Below are 18960 nucleotides of genomic sequence, written 5' to 3'. Positions count from 1 at the left end.
TCCTGGTATAAGCAAATCCGGGTCACATCAATAAGGGGAAGCCTGTCTGTAGATCAGCCCTGCAGGACGTCAATGTGGACAATGCGTTTGCCCACTGGGCTTTGAAAGACCCATTTAAAAAGTCAAGGATCAGACGGCACCATGTGTCACCATGCCACTGCCGCAATCCTCGACAAGCCAAGCACTCTGCCATCTCTTTGAAAGGTAATGCAGCCTGCTGTGGGCATTTATTGTCCAGAATTGCATCATGGGAATTCTCTCTTCCCCATTATCTTTTCTTCCTAGCTGTCGCGCAGTCAGCCTGCTGGTAGCCCGCATTGCTTTGACTCCGCAAATTGGTAATATATCTTCTGAAATCTCTTTGCTCAAAAACAGCTGAGTTCAGAACAGTAGGTTTCCTTTAATAGCCATGAAAGATTGGGCTGCGGACGTAAAAATAGTAACATTTTACAGCATGTATGGACTTAACCCTCAACTAGAAGTTAACATAAATGCCCATTATAAATAAATAGTAGTGTGTGGGGGGGGGGGAGGCTGGTGCAACAAATACCACTGAATTCTTATCCCTGCTGGGGTGTTTTTTTCCCACAATAGACTCTAGTCATACTTTTGCAAATGGGGTGCGACTTAATGAACTGAAAAGGAACATTTTAGCTCATAAACACGTAAACACCCCCGGGGGAAGGTGGGGGAGCTTTGAATTACAAACCGGGGAAGTTCATGGAACAGACCATGACAGCAAGCAGTGGCTTGATGGGGGTGGTTGCAGTGATGGGGGTGGTTGCAGTGATGGGGGTGGCTGCAGTGATGGGGGTGGCTGCAGTGATGGGGGTGGCTGCAGTGGCGATGTTTATTACCACTCAGGTCACAGCCCCAGAGGTTTCATTGTACCCTGTAGGAAACAAATAGTTCGTACACTAGTGTGGACATTGGCCCCAAAATGGCTTTTTGAGTGGGGCTCCAGCATGGGCGTCCTTAGGTCCAATCATTCGGGGCTACAGCCCCCAGTATTTTAGCCCCAATGCCAATCTTCTTCCAAAAAATAATAATAATAAAAAATGCAAGCCCCAGATAAACTTGTGTAAGGCAATGTTTTAAGTAAATTTATGAACACATTCACAACAAATAATAATGCATTCATGTGAGGCACTGATGGTCTACACCAGGGGTCTCCACACTTTTTCAGCTTGCGAGCTACTTATAAATGACCAAGTCAAAAAGATCTACCTACTATAAAAATGCAAAACATATATTTATTTATAAATATGAGTATTCTTTATTATTTATTTATTAATTTATTATTAACTTCCCTTTGGGATAAAAAAGGAATTTTTGAATTGAACTGGGATTTTAGTTCCTTCACCTTTCTCTTTCTCAGCTCGCTTTTGTGAGGGAAGTCAATGTCGTAGTTTTTATGAACAGTCCGAAAATGCCGCTCCACGTTTCCCTTCTTCGGAATAGCAATGGCAGACTGACAGATGAAGCAAACGCACTTCGAATATGACATGGTGGAAAAAAACAGTCCTCCTCCCATTCCTTATGGAAGTGGTAGGTTTTTGGTTTCTTACTTGGTCCAGCTCCCCTATTCATTTTTATTCCCTTTCTTAAGTTTAGTAGAAATAAATTGGAGGCTAACTAGGCGACTCAGCAGAAGTTTTGCAGTAGCTGGCGCGGTCGAACACGTCATCCATCCTCTATTTTTTATGCATACGATCTACCCAGAATACCTTCGCGATCGACCAGTAGATCACGATCGACGTATTGGGCATCCCTGCTCTACACTATATGGACAGAAGGATTGGGACACCTGGACATTACATTTAGAAGAACTTTTATGACATCCTATTCTAAATCAATAGGCATCAATATGGAGTTGGTCCACTGTTTGCAGGTATAACAGCTGCTTCTGGGAAGGCTTTCCACAGGATTCTGGAGTGTGTCTGTGGGAATTTTTGCCCATTCATCCAGAAGAGCATTTGTGATGTCAGGCACTGATGATGGATGTAAATGCCAGGCTTGCACTCTCCTTTCTAGTTCATCCTAAAGATGATTGACGGGGTTGAGGTCAGGGGTCTGTGTGGGCCAGTCAAGTTTTTCCACACCAAACTCACCCAGCCATGTCTTTATGGACCTTGGTTTGTGCACAGGGGCACAGTCATGATGGAACAGGAAAGGTCCTTCCCCAAACTGTTCCCACAAAGTTGGAAGCATAAAATTGTCCAAAATGTCTTGGTAGGTTGAAGCGTTACGAGTTCCCTTCACTGGAACTAAGGGGCCTAACCCAACCCTTGAAAAACAACCCCATACCATTATCCCTCCTGGCATAAGAGGTAACGTTCTCTTGGCATCCATCAAACCCAGCATTGTCCATCACATTACCAGACAGAGAAGCGTGAATTGTCACTCCACAGAACACATTTCCACTGCTCCAGGGTCCAGTGGCAGATTGCTTTACACCACTCCATTCGATACTTCGCACTGTGCTTGGTGATGTGAGGCTTGCATGCAGCTGCCTAACCATGCCCATTCCATGAAGCTGCCGGCACACCGTTTTTTGTGCTGGCAGAGTAGGTTTGGAACTCTGCATTTATTGAGTCAACAGAGTGTTGGTGACTTTAACACGCTATGTGCCTCAGCACCCAGCGCTCCTGCACTCTGCACATGGTCTGCCACTTGGCTGAGTTTCTGTTGTTCCTAAATACTTCCACTTTGCAATAATACCACTTATAGTTGATCATGGAATATCTAGTAGAGAAGAAATTTCATTAACTGACTTTCTGCAAAGGTTGCAGCCTATGACAGTACCACACTTGAATTCATTGAGCTCTTCAGAATGACAACAAATCTGACTGCATGGCTAGATGCTTGATTTTATGCACCTGATTTCAATGATTAAGAGGTGTGTCCCAATACTTTCGTCCATATAGTGTATCATCATGTAGCCATGAATGATTACACAATAGCTTGCCATTTTTCTCGCCAGGTGACACAGAGGAGTAAATAAGGAGACATGTTACCTTGTTTGTTGATTTATTCAGACTAGGGAAAGGCAATACCACACTTCTTCAATTCAATATAATACTGACGCTTTTTGTCACAATTATATATAATGACACTGATTCCGATGTTTTCTTAATTAAATGGGTATCTGATTTTTTTCAAAACAATGGTAATTTTTAGAAAAAATATCATTGCACTTAAAGGCCAATTACGTGACACATACCATCCATTGATAACAAATTACAAAAGCAAATACGAGTACAATTAAACAATTAAAATGTTTGTGCTCATAAGTGTAAAAAATAGTCCAGTATTTTACAAAATACTATAAATCATGTGACATGGGCCAGCTGAAGTCAGGGCTGTTTTGGCACAAACGTTATACAAAACTGAAAGTGATGCAGCCACAAACGTTTTGTATTTATATAATTACAATAATTTTGTCGTTGATATCTTTTTAAAGGAATCGACACTAAATGAGCAGCTTGTGAATATCTAAGTATTGATCCCGCAATATTGACCCGCTTATCCCTAATTCAGACCCCCGTGGACTTCTGTTCAGCCACTCCAATTTAATTAGGACAAGTTAAATTCCCTGTCAAAAGAAATATGAATAATTATGTACATTTAATGATTTTATTGCAAGTTTTTGAAACGTATAATTATACTGATATAACAACCAAAAAAATCCACTATTCCGCTTAAGTGTAGAGGAACGGAGTATTTTTAAAAATTAATACTACCGTGACAAACATAATTACAGCCAATTAAATTATTAACTACTTAGGTTGCTTGAGAGTTCATATCCTCTGAACAATGACTGATTACTCTCAATTACAGCCCACTCCTAATTTGTCCTGCAGCTTGAGGTGCACAGACGATTGCGATCAATTAAAGACACGTTCTATTCACACAGAAGTTACGCGATAATTACAGGATCTTTACAGGATAATTACAGCATCTGGGAAATAATCTCATAACCACCCAATCAAAGCTCCAATTAGGGGACTATAGTTGTACCCGCATAATCAAAGGGCTCACCTAACTTACGGTCAACACATTATTTAAACCAAAATGGCTTGATTGACCCGTTTCCCGTACAGGGCGTCCTGTGCTTCTTGGTGTAGATTCTAGGGATGTGCATCTCCATTAGGGCTTCCGCATTTAGTCGACGTCGACATCAGCATTTTAAATCGACTGATCTTTTTTATTATTTTAATATAATGACCTTCATGATTTCTAAAACGCTTCAATCCATCATAACAGATGTTTTCCTTTAATGTCACTGTATAATTATGCGAGTACTTCAAATGATCACAAAACAAAAAGGTGGTTTTACACTGTGCTAAGCGCAATGGCATACTACGTTGGCACTAGCGCTATGTGTGACCCACAGGCGCTATTCTGGGTGATGGCCGGACCGCTAGAGTAGGCAAAACCACAGTAAGTGCTCTCTATTCATGTTTATTAAATTAGCATTAGAACGGAGAGCTTTTTAATGTCTTTTGTCCCTGTATGTGCTAAACACACGCATTATTAAAACCATAAATTTGCCTTTTAGATTAGAATCTTCATTGAATAAGTGTTTGTGAAAATGTTTAGGCTAAAATATGGGCTTGTTCTACGTTGACTGACGGTGCTAGTGAGTAAGTTTGTGCACGTTGGACTCGTTGGGACCACACCACCACCATTTTTAACCTTGTTTAACCACAGTATCTCGTCTTTTAAAAGGTGGTGATCTTTCCCTTCCTTCGTCGCGGGTTCAGTGCTTATCGCTTGTGTCGTATGTGACGTGCTCCGCTACCCGAATTTATTAAGCATGAGGATAAGCCAAATGTATACAGACATACAACTTTTGGGCATCACAGTATCTCATTAGTATGCTTATGCGTAATACTAATCTGCTTATGGAAATGTGGGCAAATATGATCTGCGAAGGCTATAGTGCCGAAAAGCAGGTGTTCCGGGCAATTCGGTTTCCCTATGTTTCCCTTGTCTATCAGGAAATAATGTTTCCCCTAATATTAAAGCAAAGAGGTATGTGAAATGTCTGAAAATCAATCAGGTACATTATTACATGTGAATACTGTATTGTTATTAGTACCGAGGCCCAGAGTTGCTGTATACCTGTTTTAACAAGGGGGAACCAAATATCCTGGATGTCAGGAAATAATATTTCTCCTAATATTTAGGCAAATATGTATGTGATATGTCTGAAAATCACTTGGGTACATTATTACATGTGAATACAGTAGATCGTCACGCATAATATAGTCTTTTAAGCAATACTATACCGTTTTCATCAAGAAATATGTCTATCCAGCGATTTAAATATTTTCACTTATCTGTAAAAACAAAACATCGAAAAGGCATGTGATGTTTTAAAATATACGGCCTGTTTACCTCGAGAGCTTCGTAAAAAGACATGAAAACAACAGCGAAACCGTGTACAAATCAGCGCGCGACAGGGGAAACATAGGGAAACTGAATTGCCCGGAACACCTGCATACAACTTAAATTAAACGGGCAGGTAAATTTTCTGGAGGAAGATTAATCGTTTAGATTAATCGACCAATTCATAAATTAGTCAAAGGATTAATCTTTAGAAAAGTAGTCGTCATTGGCAGCCCTTAGCTCCATCACTGAGGCCGATGCGATGAACATCTCGATGAATTTCCAATGATCCGAATCATTAAAGATACCTATAAAACAACTAGTAATGCGATGCAGTTTAGACCTATTGCGATGTAAAGCGGCTCGACACGATTTGATTCAACGCGATACAAAAGAATAGAATGCCATGTAATCTAGGTAGTATGGTATCGATACAGAAACAGATTTTAAAAAGTGCCAAGTATGAAATTACTGGCTAAAAATTATTGGCCACAATTCTAAAACACTAAAAGGAATAAGGCCTATACTTTGTACATAGGCCTATTAATAAATCGGATTTCATCGAGTATTCAGAGTTCCCAAATCGTACCTGGTGCACACTTTTTAAATCGTGAATTTTCAGGCCGGTGTACTGATGTGAAACCATGAATCTTAATTACCACCCCTAACAGATTCAAAGCCTAACCACCACAACCCTGTGGTGGATTAGCGGTTAGAAAATGTTAGAATGTTAGAAAACAAAAAAAACCTTAAGCCAATCGCAAACTGAAAATATATCATATTAGTATTAGTAGTATGACAATTCATCAAAATATGCCATTTTTAGAAATAAAGAACAGTCCTGAATGCACATTTGCCTTTCATTCACATTGGATTTAAAGACAGCAAGCACATGAGAAACCCCGGTGGGATTAAAAAAAAAATCCCACGAAGACAGGAACAAGCGCAGCACGGTTTGGAAATAAAGCGGCACGCCAGCAAGGCTCTGCCATTTCAGTGTCAGCTGTTAAACGCTCAGTATGGAGAATGCTTAATACAGGATCCTGCTGTCAAATCTATTCATAGTCAGGACTTCCACCCTTCGTAAAAATAGCTTATTATTGGCTAGGATACAAATGTATATTCATTTCCATGGAATCTGCATATTTCAAATGACTCTTCATTAAAAAAATACCGTGAAAAAAAACAATACACGCACAAAGTGATGTTTATAACGTATTAATATTGCATATTCCCACGATTGCACACTGGCGTTAGGCATATTCAGCAACCCTTACCCAATAAGGGGTGAGTTTTAAAAGCATCGCACAGACAGTACGCGGCACACCCACTCCGGCAGCAGGACGCCTCCCGCAGTTTGGGGAGCGGTCCAACTCAAGCTGCCGCATTCAAAGCACCAACACAACAGCAATTTATCGCAAAGTCCATTATCCCTGCACTTCCGGGGGTAAGCAGGGGTTCATCCCGCAACTTCCTATAACATTTTCCAGCTGTGAAAGTACTACGATTCTTTGCTTGATGACTTCTATGGCTTGAACTTGATTACAGCTAAGGTAAGTAAACATTAATTTACTGATGGTGATTTGGAAAATACAAACAATTCATAAACCTGCATCTAAGGGCCATAGTATTTGTCACCTGAGTCGCCCCCCACCCCCCACCAGTTGACTTTGCGTCAGGCAAACCCAGCAATAAAGTATTCAAAGGGACAGACTTTGAGGTTACATTTAACACAACCCTCTCATCCCTAAAAACTAACACAAATTTATAAACGTGTGATAATGCAGATTCTGGACACATTGTTAATATTTGTTAAATAACGTATTGCATCACGGAAGATGACATCAATAGGCACTGTAGTCTTCCCAAAGTGCGAGTTTGTTCTGGGGGGGTGCCAGCTTCCCCTCTCTCCTCAGATGACTTCCGTTTCATGGCGCTCCAGGGCGGGGGGGAGCGTGGTCCCACAGGGGCCCTGGAAGTGGAACCTGCAGACACCCCCCACCAAAATGAAATGAATTATTCAGGGTGGAAAATGTGCCAACCTCCGCCTGGCCTGCAGCCCAACCTCTAAGGACCCCCGCCAGCACTAGCACTGGACTAGTGTCAAGATAACCCCCACCCACACACAGCGCAGGGTGGGGGGGTAAGAGCTTGCACCATCCAGGCTTTGCTGTGGCTAGTTTGTGGCTTACACCTGACACACTTTACAAATGGAAAAAAATAATGAACAAACCATCCACCAGGGGGCAGAAAAGGGTTATTTTAACATAAATATGTCATGAACAAAGGGCCGACACAAAGGCCGAGCCTCGGAGCAAAGCCACGTCAAGACAGAGCAGAGTGTGGAGCCAAAGGCCTCTGCGCCAGGTCTGTTTAATGGGCCGCCATGTGCAACTACCTGCCCCAAGAGCCAGGCCAAAGTCTGCTCCACAAGGACAGCATTCCTGGAGCCTGTCCCAGGCAGCAGAGGGCACGAGGTAGGGATACACCCAGCAGGGAAGCCGGGCTATTGCAGGTCATGTGCACGCAAACACACACACTCACTCAGGCAAATTAGAATAACTACATGCTTTTGGATTGTGGGAGAAGGTCAAGAATACGGTAAAAACATGCAAACTCCACACACAGAGCAGAGGTGGAGTAGCAAGACAACGACACCACTCACTAAACTGCCATGCCACCCCAGAAGTTAGTCAAGTAAATCATATTAACCCAGCCTCCCTCTGACTGGAATCAGATATTTTACCCAGAATCCCCCACAACGGAATCCAGTGTTCCCACACCTAAAGTTACTGATTAAACTCCCTTTTTCCATGTACCAAACAATTACCTTTTTGCTCCACATAACCATTAAAAAGCTTATTTAAGGTCTGTTTGGTCAGAAGTATATATTTTAAAATGAAAGCTGGACTCTCTCGATACATTTACCAATTCAGCTTGGCAGCAATTTGACATCCTGCATGAGTCATGTATCCCAGGCCCATCGCCCCCCCCAACTCACGCAAAGCGCATGGTGGCAGGCGTAGTTTCCATGTTGAACTCTGCGACCGGGACCCCTCTGGCGGCCACCTGGGGGGCGAACATGGCTGCCGGGTACACCACAGAGGAGGTCCCCACCTGCAGACCACAGAGAACATTGTTAGGACCCCGAGCAGGGAAAACTGAACCAGTGGTGTGGGTTCGACCAGGCTCCAACCCAATAGTGCCCCCTGATGGCTGGCATTGTGAAACACAGAACTCCTTCATCTGGGTCAGCCTGTGCACCACACTCAAATGCAGCACCAAGATTAGGACAAATTTGCTGTAGAAAGGCATCTAATCATTTTTAACAGAGATTCTCAACCCGTGGGTCGTGACAAGTTCTAAAAGGGTCATGATGCAGAGTTGGAAATGTTAGCATTTTAAAACCTGCAAGCTCCTATTCTGATCCAGAGTCAGATTTCTCAGCCCCAATCCTAGAATTAACCTATATAAACGGGTCTTGGGTCTGTAAATGCTTAGCGCAAAACTAGTGAACACTCAGCCAATCCAAGAAGCCAAAACACAGATACTTAATTTAAAATTCACTGGCACATCCAATCAGATTTGTGTGATAGGCATTGATTGCTGTAAATTGCAGAGTGCATTGCGTGCTTGATTATAGCAATTATATTATTTAACGCAAACCTATGCTTGATATAGGGTCGCGACTGAGCTGGCATAGTAAAAATTGGGTTGCTGTGCAAAAAGGTTGAGAACCACAGATTTACAACATCTGAGAACATTCTGGTATAGGAAATACTGCAGATGCTTGAACCTAAGAACTGAACAGGCCAGATTTTCGAGGGTTCTCGAAGGGTTAAATGCCATCAAAGCGACGTGAGACTTGTGCCACTAAAAAGACGCGTGCGCAGTATGGTGTGGAATCAGCTCCATCAGACGGGACTGCTTCCAAGGGGGCGGGGCAAATGTGTTAACAGGAGGTGGGGCTGGCATCAGCAGTCTGTCGTTCTCACCACAAGACAGAGATCACAGATCTCCAGCTCCTTCTCCACCTGGGTCAGGATATCAGGGTCTAGGGTCTCCCCAAACCAGACAACATGGGGTCGAAGAAGACCCTTGCAGCTGTCCTCCTCACACCTGAGGAAGGATACACACCAGTCTTGGCCACTGAGGAAGCACTTACCCAGCTAAAAGACAAGGCATCAGACATATTCCCTTCATGGGACCAAATATTAGCAAAAATCTTATCAATACAGCCTTAGAGAGATAACTTACTAGGTTAAATATAGCTATACAGACAGGGGCAGGGTGCTGTAAACTCCACTTAAAGCTGGGGGTCATTTACAGACGTTGCTCCAGTGCCCTCTAGTGGTACAATAATGAGATACTACACCATTCTACGAGGTACTGATCTGCACCAGTTACATTAGCCTGAATGTCATAAACACACGGCTCTCTTCTGTAAATCACCTACCTGGGGAGGTCCTCCACGGCAATCTTGGCATCCCTTGTATTTGGATCAGGAGCCCTTGCAATAAAAAGAAAAACAGACAATCAAGACTCTGTCCTGTTCTTCAAACAGAACCAGAACTAGAGCACCAGTTAAACCAGCAAGTGTCCGCACCCCTTCCCATGTAGGGCAGCACATATCGGGCTTTTGTAGTTCTCCGCCACATGCCCACAGTTGACACACCGTGTTTTGAAGAGACTTCCTGGAAATGACAAGAGCAGGGTGATAGCTAGTTAGCTAAACGCTACCAAACATAGGTTTTACATTCAGCAATGCTGAATGCTCTAGCATATGCGATTTGCTGTTTCCATTGGCACCAAGCACCAACTGAGCTAGTCTGGCAAGAGTTAGTAAGTGCTTTTACACCAAGTACAACACATTCACTTCCCTGTATATCTGCTTTTCACTGTTTACCAGATCATCAGCACTGGAAATTCTGTTTTTTTTACAGAAGATTCTTATGGCACATCTCTGGGGTAATACTCCAGGATAATAACTCATTTAGAACCTCAGACACATATCAAATAATAATAATAGACTACAGAAAATGCAAAGGGCATTTAGAGCGGTACTTCCCAACCCAGTCAATCAAGAACCCCAAATACCTGGTACAGGTGCTGGGAGCTGGGAGGGAGCAAAAATGTGGGCTGTCTGGGGGGGGTCCCTGAGGACTGGGCTGGGAAACACCGATTTAGGCAATCATACTGTGGGCTCCACCCACCCCCACCTCACCGTGAATCTCCAGCACGTGCCGTGAGCCGGCACGCCGGTGCAGCTCGTCGATGTTTTGGGTGATGACCACCACGGAGCGGCCTTGCCGGCTGAGCCGCGCCTCGCACTCGGAGATGGCGCTGTGCGCCGCGTTGGGGCTCTTGCTCAGCATCACCTCGCGCCGGTAGTGGTAGAACTCCCAGACACGTGATGGGTTCCGTGAGAAGGCCTCGGGCGTGGCCAGGTCCTGGGGGGCCATAAATGGTGTGTTAGCATGTCTGGGGTGGGGTGGGGGGGGGTTGAAGGCTCACAGACACCCATTGAGCTGATACATTAAACTAACTGCACTTGTGACAACAGAATACCTCCTGCTCCAGGAGAAACTCACCACTGAGGTTACAAAGCCATTCAGTCCGGAAACGATGCGTATTTCTACACAGTAACAAAGTACTTTATTGCAGTTATGCTGTGGCATTCCCACAGTATGGAACTGTAGAGATGTCAGTACTCCTGTAATCTTAACTGAGCGATTCCGCATTTGTGTTGATGATCCCTCTCTTTTGATACATTAATGGCTGATATATACATATACTGCTGTACTTGCAGTAAATGTCATGATTGTCCAAGAGACCACAAAGTGTGCTCCTGCGTGTGTGTTTCACCTGGGCCTGCCATTTCCTCCAGTAACCCCCGGCTCCCCTGAAGGTGGGCACACCGCTTTCAGCGCTCACACCGGCCCCCGTGATGATGGCGATGTGTTTCGCTTTGGCGAAAACCTTGCGAAACTCTGCCAGATCTGCAAAGTTTAAAAACACGTCGTGAGCCTCGAGTACCAGAGCTGATGTTACAGAGCCGAAGTCGTATCCCACCCGTCCCCGTCTCCCACCCGAGCTGGGTCTCGACATCTCCACCAGCGGAATGCGCCTGCCTGCTTCTCCGGCTCCGTAGCGCAGATGGCCGACAAGCCTCCGAGGGACGAGCTGTCTGAGAAGCATCGCGATTATTGCACAGCCCTGCAAACCGGGTGAGGGGGGTTAGAAATAAGAGAAATCATAAATCTTAACTGCTCACCTGAAGCCGGAACCCCGCTCACATACGGAGAAACATACGTTAATAACGTCAGCTTCCTCGTTTTTTTGCGTATATATACTGGAAACGCCTAGGATCAACTGTTTGTCCAAGAAATACATGCAGTGTATAAGGTGTCTACCTGACAAATCAATATTATAATAAGCAAGCGATTTAAATTCTTTATAAACAATACCAGTACCACGTTTCAATGTAAATATAGCATTACGTCGTTGGAAAAAAAGCTACTGTTACCTGGTATAGAAATAAAAGAAACCGTGCAATGATATGTGTCGGAATATTATTTTCTTGTCTAAATAATAAGGTGATCTTTCACCGATATTTAATCACTGTCCGGCCATAGAGACACAGCCGATTTAACCGATGGGTATAAATCCAACACAAAAAAAAGGTCACGTCCCTCACGTAGCGTCTTATTCTGGGTGGACAGTGTTAATTAACGGCATATATTAAAATAAGGGGCGGGAAACGGCGTGGTTAGGACACGCAGGTGCATTCCCAAGTTACGATGATAGTTTTGGGATGATATACTTTAGTATAGTACAATGCAGTCAATTTAAACAGGCGGAAATAGAACTAAAATCTACTATCTACAGACACAGCAGCCCATCGGAGACGTTTATGAGCACTCAGACATCTAGTTATTTTTTAAATATCGAGGTTGTCCTGCAAACTTTAAAATTTAGCAAGTCAGTGTTTAATAGACGATGTCCTTAGTGTTCATAGGTCTATCCTCTTTTGAGAATGCTAGACATCTGACTCGGTGGAGAAGTCCCATGCACCTCGGCACGTTAGTCAGACGCCTTTTTTCCAAGCTGTGCGTAAGACCTTTCTTACCCTTCCTCACTTGAAAGTGAAGACTTCCGACAGAAGTCGCCGTGCCTCGTAATCCATTCCGTTTCTTTTCCGTTCGCGGACGGTCCGATGTCACTCCAGAGTGGTCCTAATCGGTTTCATTACAAATTCCAGCCAATCACGTTTGACCGCTGTGCTTCTTGCGATGTGAAGAGAAACGCGCCCCACATGTCGCCCAACAGGAAAGACGAAACAACCACCGAGAGGGGAAAAGCGTAAGTTAAGCGCAGTTCGCCCCCTAGCGAATGTAGGTTAGTTAGTACTCCCACATTGCGACCATACCGTTACACAGCGTGACTGACACGCAAGGCTAGTATGTACCGGACAATAGACTCATATAGGAGTTAAACAATGAAACTCAAACACCTGGTTTTAGATCACAAAAATGTATTTGTATCATGTAGGGCCTCATACCGCATCGTTTTGGTTTGGGACTGACAGATACAAGTCCTGCACAGTGACCAGAGAGATGTTGAGTCATTCCTCTTGCAGAACAGTAGCCAGGTGATGCTGGTGGAGGAAGATGTTTCCTGACTCGCTCCTCCAAAACACCCCAAAGTGGCTCAGTAATATTTAGATCTGGTGGTTGTGCAGGCCATGGGAGATGTTCAACTTCACTTTCATGTTCATCAAACCACTCACCAGTCTTGCTGTGAGTGTTGGTGCATTATCAACAAGATACATGGCACCACTTTCAGGGTACAATGCTTGAACCATTGGGTGAACATGGTCCCCCAGAATGGATTGGTGGTCCTAGGTAGTGACACGCCATTCTAGAACAAGTAGTGGGCATAGGAGATGCCATAATATTGCAGCCCAAGCCATCACTCATCCACCCCTGTCCTACACTCTGGGTACGCAACAGTCTGGGTAGTAACCCTCTTTGGGGCTTCTCCACACTAACTCTCCCAGATGTGGGAAAGGCAGTGAAGGTGGACTCAGCAGAGAACAATACATGTTTCACATGGTCCACAGCCCAGGATTTGCACTGCTGGCATAATTCAAACCAACATTTGGATTTAGCACAAGTGGCCAAAGGTTTGGCTATAACAGCCCGACCATGAACATTGACCCTGTGGAGCTCCCAACAAACAGTTTTGGTGGAAACAGAAGAGTCGAGGTGCGGATCTAATTCTGCAGTGAGTTGGTAGCTGTGGTTTTATGTTTTTTGGATACAATCTGGGCTCGTACCTGGGCAACCCTTTCAGACAGCTTCTGATTGCTTCCACAGTTACTCCTGTAGGATGAGGTCCATCCTTCATGGTGCTATGCCAACATTACCCTGGATACTGTGACTCTCAATATGCCACAAAGACTTGCTGTCCTGGTCAGACGCACCAGCGAGACGCACACCAACAATTTGTCCCCTTTTGAACTCCCATTATGTTGTGTGGATTGCAACATTTTATGTACAGCTGTGCTATTGCTCTGTTAATTCAACCTTCACACTCTGCTCATGCTGATAAAATCAGTTAAGACTGGCCACCAGGCCACACATATACATGCGTGAAAATCTCAAACACCAGTTTGGCCAGTGTTTCAGTTTCGTTGTTCAACCCTAGATCTTTTTCGTGATTTTTTAAAATCATCTATCAATCCATTTTCCAAACTTGTATCCCGATTTGGGAAAAACAAGGTCTTAGAGCAGGGTTCTTCAAATCTGAACCTCGATTCCAAATCCCGGCCATGTTTTCAGTTCTCCCAAGTAGTTAGTTTAATAATTACTGATTCTGATTGGCCAGAGGCTTTACACCTGGCTCACAGGTAAAGGAAGGCTGGAAAATCAGCAGTGCTCAGACTTTAAGGACAATGATTTGAGCAGCCCTGTCTTAGAGGCTATCCCATGCAGCATAAGGCATAAGACAGAGGCACACCCTGGATAAAAGTGCTTTACACTATATATATGCTTGCTGTCATAGCTTTTGATGGAACAGCACCAAGTCACGTCGAGTTCCATCTTGCCTTCTGTGGTCAGCAAGTGAAAGTCACCTGGTGATCTCTGCGTTGAGTGAAATGGGTTCATGCATGGATTCTTGATGGTGGAACAAGCCACCCACCTACACCCAGACAGAAGAGCCCCTCATTGTGGTCAGGTCAAAATATTTCAAATCAGTTGTTAGTCGTTAGTCCATAAAACCAACTTCCACACCTTGTAATTGACAAGTGTATACAGTTTAAAGCATATATAGGCCTGTAATAATTATGGTTTTAAGAAAGTTGTGTTTTTAAATATAAATTGGTATTATTCCATGTACATACCCACACACCATCTTAGCATATGACATTGGAATACAGATTTAAGTGAACATATTTGGCAAGTTAACAACAGCACAAGTTAACATTTTATGTATTGTATTTTAAGGTATACTTCTGTAAATTTGCTGAAGGATACAAAAAAACAATGGCAAATGTCATTATTCTGTACAATCTGGTCTTAGATCTGAATAGAAACTACTACGAAACACCAGAGTTAATATTTCCCTGTTTACAGAAAGAAGTAGGCCTATACATTCATTACATGATATCAATTTAAGCTAGTTTTTTGTGCTTTTATCTTGTAGCCCACAAGATGGCACTATAGCTAATATTGTTCTGAAATTATTAAGGTTATCTGAGGGCACATTTAATATGATTCAAATATCAGCAGTATGTTTGTAATTTAACGGTAGACATTGCGATGAATGCAGAGTTTCAGGACTGAGTAGTAAATTATTCAAATGAAATATACAGAGTAATGGATCTATATATCAGTTGTTCATTCAGAGCTAGACGAACGTATTCCTCAGAAAAATAAGCGTACTGCCAATCTGCGTTATACTCAAACGTATCACATCCTCACCGACAATCTGGCTTTTTTTTTCTTTTTGACACAATATTTTAATATTCAGAAGAAATGTTATCATAATGTACTTTGTCCAGCAGGATTTTCAGTGAAATTTGGAGTGATTTGTGCGTCTTTAAATTTGACACATGAAATGTCCTAAAATATACACACGACTTGATTTGCTAAAATAGTGAAACTAATGACTCCTGACAATGTGTAACAGCCGATTACATCTTTTGTCATAATTTCTTAATATTTTCCCATGTCACCATGTCTGGTAGGTGCACTGCTTTTGCACGTAAAAGACACATTTGAAATATACATCCAGTGACAGAAGATATTATTTAAATGTGATTTTACTGTTTCGTAAATGTACCCAGCCCCATATCATTTACACGTGCCAAGACGCCGTTTAGAGCACTATAAATTATGCATTGGTCCCGTTATTTTGAAATGTTGTTTATGCTGATTTTAATGACACCCCCAGCTCACTCAGCAGTCCTTATTGTTCGGTCTAAATGGTCTACATCACTCTAGTGAATCAAAGGGGCGGGATCTGCTTATATTTCACTGCCTTCCCTTCTGCAGTCGTTTGGGTGTTTGTTGCCACGTCTCCCTTTTCCTGTCTCCCCGCTCCTGTCTTTCTCCCCCTCCAAACGTTGCCCTGAGACCCACTGGCGGCTCTTTGCCCTCCCTCGTTCAGACAGCGGTGCCCGTAAATTAATGGCGGCCGCTTCGGAGGAGGAGATCGACCGCCGGCCCATCAGAAGAGTCCGGTCCAAGAGCGATACCCCATACCTCAGCGAGACTAGCATCTCCTTCAGCCTGGAGACAGGTAAGAGCACACGTGTTGACCACGCCACGGGGATGACCAAAATATGAAGACGCAGCTATGATCTGTTTACACTGCATTAATTTATATTAAGTAATTATTTTTTAAAAAACGCTCGGCTTTTGGACGCTGCTTGTAGATTTATTTAAATATTGATGTGAGTGCGCCGTCCGGTTGCTTGGGATTAGGAGACATAGTGATTCACGTCTTTTGCTGCGTTTGACTATATGCGTTTTTGCGTGGATCCGACATTGGGGTGAACTGTTCATTGGCCAGCAGCACCTTGGTCAGCTGTCTTTTGGGAGATTAGTCGTCAAGACATGTTTTGCATGTGTTTATCAGGTTGACAGGGTTGCGCCATAATTTAAACGGCACCCGCGGTTTTGGTGCCATGCAAGCACCAAGCGTCTCCTTTTTAAAAAAATGTATTTGTGCAAATCAAGTAATGACATCTGCACCGACCAGACGTAACGTTTTGTCCCAGGAAAACTAGACAGCGTAATGTCTGCATTTCTTATTTACAAACGAGTATGCATATAGGGTAGCACGGGTAGTCACCTGCAAGACAGATCTCTCACTGAGACAGAGTGACTCGATTTGTGAAATCATATTACAACGACAATGTTCTTCTTCCCTCTTCCGCAATACAGTCCAAATACAAAAACATGCCTGTTACTACTCACAGTTGATTAACGACAATCACAGTAACATGTCTATTGTAACGCTCTTCACAAACTGCAGGGCAAGTTATCGCATCCCTTGTTACCATGGTGACTTGGCATAATTTAGGGACGATATTAAATTTCTTTTGTATTCCTGGTTAATATTTAATTCAATTTAATTTGGTCTGATTTCTCCTATAGGATTCTCTTGAGCAAGATTTTTGAAATGGGGATAATGACAATACAGAAGCGAGCAGGCTTTCCAAAGGCTGGCTACGTGCATGAAATGTGGATTAGGTAGCCTAAGGTAAAAGAGATTTGACTGCCAAACTACCGGAGCTGTCCACGTAAGTGTGGTTCTGAAACAGTTATTGTGCTGCAGAGTGCGTCTTGTCCAGAATCGGTCTGATTAAAAACGCTGATCTGTGTTTACCGAACCGATCAGCACTCCCGCAGCAAGATATGAGTTTTAATGCATATTTAATGACACCATTCATTGATAACTACAGAGAAAGCCATGACTAATGAGTTTAAAGTCACGATTGAGTCACAGGGAGTTTTATCCGAGCAGCGCATGCCATAATAACGCTCACCGCTCAGAAAATGCATATGGGTTGTTTCCCGGCGGTGTTCTGTTTAAAATAGCATTTCAACACCCACGTTGGGTGAAAACGTTACAGCTACTTAATTGTTATGCTAAGCGTGCCTTCACAAAGAGGATTTTGTTTAGTGCTACCCAAAGTCCTTTCCCCATTTTCATGCACATGCTCTTCTAAGCAGCTTTTCAGATGCTTTGCAAAAAAAAATAGTTCTTTATACTTCTGCAGAAGTCTGGAGAGACCTGTCCCTTGGGGGATAAAACTCTCCTGCTAGTCAGGGCCACCCCAGACTGCGGATTGTGCTTTTGTTTTAAGTTTCTTCATCCTCCTGTGGCTGGCTGCCCTACTACTTTGAAAAATACAGCATGACCCTGCCATCACCCCACTTGTACCACTGACCCAGAGAACTTACCCTCCTGACAGCAGACAGAAGCCCATTTTCCGATTTAATCCTGTATTCTCTGGTTCACAGCACATGTTGAGAGCCCCAATGAATTGTACACTTCTCCTTCCTGTAGCCTGACTCCTAAATTGCTGCATTGCCTAACTTGGCTTTACAAATGTCACAACATGCACCAATATACATTTATTCATATATTCAGATAAAATATTCAACCCACCAGCAAGATAAACAAGGTCATCCTGTCAGTCTGACACACCATTGACTCAGAAATGGACAAATATTTCTATGTCTCTATATCTGTTGTGTATACCTTTCTCAGGATATAATACTGTGCTAACAGCAGGTTTTTGACACCAAACCTCAGCTGTAACTTAATATATAAATATGTTTGGTTCACTTACACTGAATCAGGAGCTGACACATCCTGAGTGTCTCTGGTGAAATAACTTCCACGTCCATGACGACATCAAGCAACGGAAAAATGTGAAATATAATTTGACTGGTGTGCCATTTGCGTCGACCTGTTTCACATGGCTAAGTCAATTATCCCTTAATTCGATTATCGGCAGGTTTTCTTGCGTGTCCTTAGCCTGAATCCTCACTGAGTTTTGGCTCAGAAAATACCAGGCCCATTTAATTGGTGCTAAAATTCTTTTTCCCGGCTCCTGTGAGATACAATGTGATAATATTCTTCCAGAGACTTGCAGTGGCGTCCAAATCCTCAGGAGCTGGCTGCTTCGTTTGGATTCAGGCTGTCAGGAGAGTGGGCGCTGCTCCATTCTGTTCACGGCGCCCTCTGTCTCTGCCTGGCTCTGAGGCCTTCGGTGGTGCAAGTTGAGTGTCTCTATTGACGCTGTGGGCACCAGGTTATCTTTAAAAGTGTAGTGTTGCTTAGCAACAAACCCAGCAGTTCAGGAACCAGCATGAAAATATCCAGCCGAGCCCCGTTACTGACCCGTCATTGCAAGGTCATCCCTAAAGGTGCCCGCTGTCGCTTAGCAACTGAAAGAGCCCAAGCACAGTCAGAAAGCCACCTCACAGAACATCACCTGTCATCCTGGGAGTGCCTCTGAGTACAACAAGAACCTGAAATTGATTC

At 43.4% G+C, this 18960-nt stretch overlaps 2 protein-coding genes across 8 annotated transcripts in view; one reads left to right on the top strand and one right to left on the bottom strand.

Annotated features, from left to right (window-relative positions):
* Window positions 1–6596: 6596 nt before the first annotated feature.
* Window positions 6597–12653, bottom strand: sirt5 (sirtuin 5). 7 transcript variants are annotated; one of them, XM_023823647.2, is made up of 10 exons: window positions 12469–12502; window positions 11669–11766; window positions 11484–11581; window positions 11260–11393; window positions 10619–10844; window positions 10001–10088; window positions 9851–9904; window positions 9390–9513; window positions 8396–8511; window positions 6597–7379 (listed from the first exon to the last, which is right to left on the bottom strand). In XM_023823647.2, exons 3-10 carry the CDS (start codon window positions 11500–11502, stop codon window positions 7307–7309), a joined length of 834 nt encoding a protein of 277 aa, XP_023679415.1. In that variant the 5' UTR covers window positions 11503–11581; window positions 11669–11766; window positions 12469–12502; the 3' UTR covers window positions 6597–7306. The 7 variants fall into 7 exon arrangements, with proteins under 7 accessions (XP_023679415.1, XP_023679414.1, XP_023679410.2 ...); XM_023823646.2 differs by lacking the exon at window positions 12469–12502 and adding an exon at window positions 11921–12375; XM_023823642.2 differs by lacking the exons at window positions 11669–11766; window positions 12469–12502 and adding an exon at window positions 12524–12653 and having other exon boundaries at window positions 11484–11610.
* The window catches only part of phactr1 (phosphatase and actin regulator 1), a 49823-nt gene continuing 43237 nt past the window's right edge, over window positions 12375–18960 (top strand). Inside the window, exons 1-3 of the mRNA XM_023823638.2 lie at window positions 12375–12503; window positions 12656–12756; window positions 16069–16200. Of these exons, the coding sequence (XP_023679406.2) occupies window positions 16089–16200 (112 nt within the window). The 5' untranslated portion in view covers window positions 12375–12503; window positions 12656–12756; window positions 16069–16088. The remainder of the gene's footprint in view (window positions 12504–12655; window positions 12757–16068; window positions 16201–18960) is intronic.

Source organism: Paramormyrops kingsleyae, chromosome 1 (genome assembly GCF_048594095.1).
Source record: "Paramormyrops kingsleyae isolate MSU_618 chromosome 1, PKINGS_0.4, whole genome shotgun sequence".
NCBI lineage: Eukaryota > Metazoa > Chordata > Actinopteri > Osteoglossiformes > Mormyridae > Paramormyrops > Paramormyrops kingsleyae.
Note: the sequence above shows the minus strand (reverse complement) of the source record. Positions and strands in the feature narration are given on the sequence as shown.

What these genes read in the sequence shown, in the direction of transcription:
- sirt5 (XM_023823641.2), bottom strand. Translation starts at nt 11,787, where the DNA reads ATGTATTTCTTGGACAAACAGTTGATCCTAGGCGTTTCCAGTATATAT. An exon ending in GCCGTGGAGGACCTCCCCAG is followed by an intron (nt 9,514 to 9,850) that starts GTAGGTGATTTA and finishes ATCCTTCCTCAG; the next exon opens with GTGTGAGGAGGACAGCTGCA. An exon ending in TCTGTGATCTCTGTCTTGTG is followed by an intron (nt 8,512 to 9,389) that starts GTGAGAACGACA and finishes TGTGGTCTGCAG; the next exon opens with GTGGGGACCTCCTCTGTGGT.